The 4,439-nt window shown below is 62.4% G+C and overlaps 3 protein-coding genes across 3 annotated transcripts in view; 1 reads left to right on the top strand and 2 right to left on the bottom strand.

Moving 5' to 3' along the window:
- The window catches only part of WDR24 (WD repeat domain 24), a 9,602-nt gene extending 8,582 nt beyond the window's left edge, over window positions 1-1,020 (top strand). Inside the window, exons 10-12 of the mRNA XM_017741237.1 lie at window positions 4-98; window positions 249-383; window positions 457-1,020. Of these exons, the coding sequence (XP_017596726.1) occupies window positions 4-98; window positions 249-383; window positions 457-537 (311 nt within the window). The 3' untranslated portion in view covers window positions 538-1,020. The remainder of the gene's footprint in view (window positions 1-3; window positions 99-248; window positions 384-456) is intronic.
- STUB1 (STIP1 homology and U-box containing protein 1) lies at window positions 831-3,637 on the bottom strand. The gene is made up of 6 exons (XM_008639078.2): window positions 3,411-3,637; window positions 3,139-3,304; window positions 2,911-3,001; window positions 2,334-2,390; window positions 2,101-2,217; window positions 831-1,721 (listed from the first exon to the last, which is right to left on the bottom strand). The coding sequence occupies exons 1-6, from the start codon at window positions 3,625-3,627 to the stop codon at window positions 1,596-1,598; spliced, it is 774 nt and encodes a 257-aa protein (XP_008637300.2). The 5' UTR covers window positions 3,628-3,637; the 3' UTR covers window positions 831-1,595.
- A 512-nt stretch (window positions 3,638-4,149) lies between these two features.
- The window catches only part of RHBDL1 (rhomboid like 1), a gene marked incomplete at its 5' end in the record, with an annotated part of 4,506 nt that continues 4,216 nt past the window's right edge, over window positions 4,150-4,439 (bottom strand). The window contains one exon of the mRNA XM_017741236.1: window positions 4,150-4,267. Coding sequence (XP_017596725.1) covers window positions 4,150-4,267 — 118 coding nt within the window. The remainder of the gene's footprint in view (window positions 4,268-4,439) is intronic.

The raw sequence follows: 4,439 nt of genomic DNA, 5'->3' as shown, positions 1-4,439 counted from the left end.
CAGCACCAACCCCCCCCAGCCCCACCGCAGGCTCAGGCTCTGGTGTTCCCTTCCACTGGCATGGCCCTGGTTTCTCCGAGGTGATTTTCGGCAGGAAGGTGAGAACTGAGCCCTAGAGGAAGGATTTGGGGAGTGGGGACAGAAGTGAGCCCCAAACAGGTGTCCCTGGCCACGGGGAAGCCCCGCTGGGGCTGAGCCCGAGGGGCTGGAGGGGAATTGGGAGGGGATGTGCCCCTGGTGTTTTCCAGCGCTGGTTTCTGTACCCGCCCGATAAAACCCCGCACTTCCACCCCAACGAGACGACGCTGGCCTGGCTCCAGCACACGTATCCCACCCTGCCACCAGCCCAGCACCCACTGGAGTGCACCCTGCACCCTGGGGAGGTGAGTCCAGGGGCTGGAGGGGACCCCAGGCACCCCAGCTGGAGCCATGGGACCCCACTGCTGTGTCCTGCAGGTCCTGTACTTCCCTGACCGCTGGTGGCATGCCACGCTCAACCTGGACACCAGTGTCTTCATCTCCACCTTCCTGGGCTAGGGCTGGGAGGGACAAGGACACGTCACCATCATCCCAGCCAGGGCAGGAGCTCCAGCTCCCGCCACCCTCAGGGAAAGGCAGCTGGTATTGGGACCAACTGCCTGAGAAAGCTCTGGTTTTTACTGGTCTTTACCCTTCCCCGTGGATTAAAGCTGTTCTACTGAAGCACACTGTGTGTTGCTACATCCCCGGAGCAAACCCGGTCCCCATGGGTTGGCACCAATTCCCAAGCCAGGATATCCCCAGAAATGGCTGCTGTGAACCACTCCAGATCCTTTTCCATGTTTATTGCTGAATTTTTTTTTATTCTTTTTATATATATATTTTTTTTTTTATGGACATTGGCAAACTTCCAGAGGGCGCTCAAAAGCCAGGCAGGCCGTCAGCCGACCGAAACGCTGGAATCTCAGGTGGATGCAAATCTGTTGCATTAGTTTTTGTGGGGTTTTTAAGGGACTTCATTAAAAGGAACAAGAACTTTAACCCAGGTGGTTGTTCTTAGGGAACCACAGTCCCAGTGGGGAAGGGAAGGTGGGAACCAGCCCCTCCCAGCCCAGGGCAGTTGTTTCCCAGGAAAAGCCAGAGGGTGAGTCGGCATCCCAGCAAGTGGCTGTTTACTGGGAAGAGGAGCCAGCCCTGGCCAGGCAGGAAGTGGAAGGAGGAAGAAACAACTATAAACACAGGGAAGGATGGGGCTCCAGGTGCTCATCCCAGCAAGCTCCCTGTGGCAATCCCTGGAGCAGGACGTGCTCTTTGGGGACAATGGCTGCCCTGGCTGAGGGGGTGATGGACATGATGGTGAGGCCACTGCTGAGGAGCCAGCATTCCAACCCCCAGGCAGGTCTTGGAGCGGGAGAGGGGAGCCAGGGAGCCGTGGTGCCCGCCCCGCCGCTGCGGCTCCTCGGGAAGGGGACATGGTGCCGTGCCCTCGCCCGGCGTCAGGCCTGGGGCGGCTGGGCCGGAGGGGGAACAGCCGGAGAGCGAGTAAGGCATGGTGCCAGCCCAGGGAGAGCCAGCTGTGCCAGGGCACCCGGGCGGGCAGCGCTGCCCCCGGCCCCTCAGTAATCCTCCACCCAGCCGTTCTCCGAGATGAACGCGTCTATCACCTCCTTCATGGCGAGATTGGGGATCAGCTGGTCCTGGGTCAGGGGACTCCGCGTCACCGGGTCAAAATGACCCACACGCTGCAGGGGAGGAGGCCGAGGGGAACCGGTTACTCCACGTGCCCGCGCTCAGCCCTGAGGCGCAGGTGGCTGTGAGGCCAGCGCCGTGTAGCATCTGCCCCAGCACCCGGGCACCTGCCCGTGGGAAGAGGGAGAGCCCCCTTGGAGGTGCCTCCCAGCAGGATGAAGGTAGGTCAAGGTGCAAGACCCCTGCCAAGAGCCGCCTCCGCTTTGGGCAGGGCCTGGCAGCACCTGCTCCACAGGGAGCTGCCCGGGCAGGTAACCGGGACCAAACCCAAGGAGCCTTCGGAGCCCTGAGCTGAGCAAAGAGATCCCACCCAGGCAGAGAGGACTTCAGGCAAGGTCCTGGGAAACACCCCTGCCCCTGGCCTGGCAGTACCTGGAGATGCTCCTCAATGTCTTTCCTGTCGTAGGTGATGCCGCTGGGCGTGATGCAGGGCTCTCTCATCAGCTCAAAACTGATCTTCCCACACAGGTAGTCAGGGATGTCCCGCTTCTGGCTCGAGAGAGGCACAGCTGGGTCAGGGAAGTGGGCTGGGAGGTGGTGCTGGCTCAGAGCAGGGAGCAGGGCACACAGCAAGTTAACAGGAGCACAGCTTGGGCCACACTCACCTTCCTCTTCTCATCCACTTGGGAGAAGAGCTCATCCATGTCTGCCAGGTATTTGTCCTGAAAGAGAAGTCCTTGAGGACAAGGCGTCCCTGGTGTGCAGGGGCTGCAGGTTCCCAGGGAGAGCCCCAAAGCCTCCCACCCATGGGTGCTGCGGCAGGCCCTCGGTGGCCCCTCTGCCTGTGCAGCTCCTGGCTGAACCTGGTAGGGGTGATCCAGCTTAAAAATAACCTTCCTCTGTGGAGCTATTTTTATCTGGGATTAGTCCCCAGCACCCAGACCCACATGTGGCTGAGAGCCACTCATGTTCCCTCAGGGAACAACAGGCACAACAGGCGTCACCGCTGCCAGGCTGAGACGAGAGGTGACCGAGCAGGGGAAGCCGTCATGGAGGGACACAGCAGCCCTGCAATGCTGGCCCGAGCCATAGAATGAAGGCTAAGCTGTGCTGTGTCCCAAGGTTTCCCAGCTTTCATCTGCACAGCTGTAGCCCTGCAGCTTCCCTGGCTGCAACAGAGCATGAGGATGGGATGAGGATGGGATGAGGATGGGATGAGGAAGCCCCCAGCCCCCCACTCACGTGTTTGGCCTCGATGCTGGCCAGCTGAACACGGCTCCGGCTCTCGTCCGTGTTTTCCTCCTGCTGAGTCTTCCGGCACTCCGCCAGCTCCCTAGGACAGAGTGGGAGATCAGGAGGATGGGGGAACATTGCCACTCCCTTCCCTGCTGCAGGGCTCTGCAGAGGCACCTCACACAGAGCTGTGACAGCCTGGTGGCACTACAAAAGCCTTTCCAGGTGCCCCGTTACCTCTCCTTCTCCGCCATGATCAGCTTGGTCAGGTGGGAGTGCAGCTCGTTCTCCTGGTTGATCCGCTTCTCCTCGATGCTGTTCCAGCGTTTCTTCTTGGCGATACGCAGCGCGCTGGGGATGTCATCCCCGAAATTCAGCCGCTGTTCCTTGGCGAGGTTGTAGGCTGAGGAGAAAAAGGGCACTCAGAGCCAGTGGCAGCATGCCTGTCTCCACCCCTGGCCCCTTCCCAGCAGACAGGAGCAGGGCACGGTGGCAGCGTGCCCGCTCACCTCTCTGCAGGTTGGCGATGGCCTCGTCGTAGTTTTCCATCTCCATCTGGCACTGGCCCAGGAAGAAGTGAGCCTTCACCGACTGCCCGTCCAGCTCCAGGGCCCGCTTGCAGTCGGCCAGGGCCTTGTCGTGCTGCTGCATCTTCAGGTAGCACAGGGCCCGGTTGGTGTAGTACACGGCCACCAAGGGGTTCCGGTTCTGCGGGGACAGGCCCATGTTGGCGGCGGCGGCAGGGCCAGGACGCGCTGGCAGCCGGGTGACAGCCGGGTGACTCGGTGAGCCAGCGGCACAGCGCTGTCACCCTGGGCAGGGAGAGCCAGGAGTGCCAGCGGGGGCGTGCACCCCGTAGGGAGGTGCTGGGATGGACTGGGGACACACTGGGGCCAGTCCCCATAGGGCAGCCTGTGTCCCTGCCCACAGAGGGGACTGGCACCCCTGGCACCCTGACTGTCCCAGGGTGGGTCTGTCCTACCCAGCACAGCCTAGGGACAGGGCTGGGTTTAGGAGAAACAGGCTGGGGCTGGGGGCACTCTGGGGGTGGGTGTAGGGCAGTCCAGCCTGGAGTTGGGTGGGGGACAGGATGGGCTGGGGGGGTCCAAGCCCAGAGAAGGCCAGGACGGTGCCTAGCCAGGCCTGGGGGTGGGAGTCCAGGCCCAGGAGGGGGGAATCAGGCCCAGACGCCGCCCCCCCCCCCCCCCCCCCAGAAGGGCCAGGCCCAGTGAGGGAACAGTGTCCAGATTAAAAGGGTCCCATCTCACGGGATGGCATCTTGGCCAGGCCCTGAGGAAGAACAGTGCCCAGACCAAGGAGGTTCCACCCTGGCGGTATCCAGGCCAGAGCCAGGGAGATGTCCAGGCTGGGGGAGGCCCATCTTGCGGGTGTCAAGGCCAGGCGTGTGGCGGGGGTGTCCCATCCCTGGGGATCCCATCCCAGGCTTAGCCAGGCCAGGTCCGGGAGGCTGTCCAGCCAAGGGAGCCTCCCAGCCTGGGGTCCTCGCGGCCAAGGGGGAGCTTGGCGTGTCACCGCCC

This window comes from Corvus brachyrhynchos, unplaced genomic scaffold, assembly GCF_000691975.1.
Source record: "Corvus brachyrhynchos isolate BGI_N302 unplaced genomic scaffold, ASM69197v1 scaffold58, whole genome shotgun sequence".
Classification (NCBI taxonomy): domain Eukaryota; kingdom Metazoa; phylum Chordata; class Aves; order Passeriformes; family Corvidae; genus Corvus; species Corvus brachyrhynchos.
This window is presented reverse-complemented; position numbering and strand designations above follow the sequence as displayed.

Excerpts from the sequence above, each read along its gene's own strand:
- STUB1 (XM_008639078.2), bottom strand. The coding sequence starts at position 3,627 with ATGGGCCTGTCCCCGCAGAACCGGAACCCCTTGGTGGCCGTGTACTAC. Across the intron at positions 2,391-2,910 it reads CCAGCATCGAGGCCAAACAC|GACAAATACCTGGCAGACAT; the intron begins GTGAGTGGGGGG and ends CTTCTCTTTCAG. Across the intron at positions 1,722-2,100 it reads ACATTGAGGAGCATCTCCAG|CGTGTGGGTCATTTTGACCC; the intron begins GTACTGCCAGGC and ends CCTCCCCTGCAG.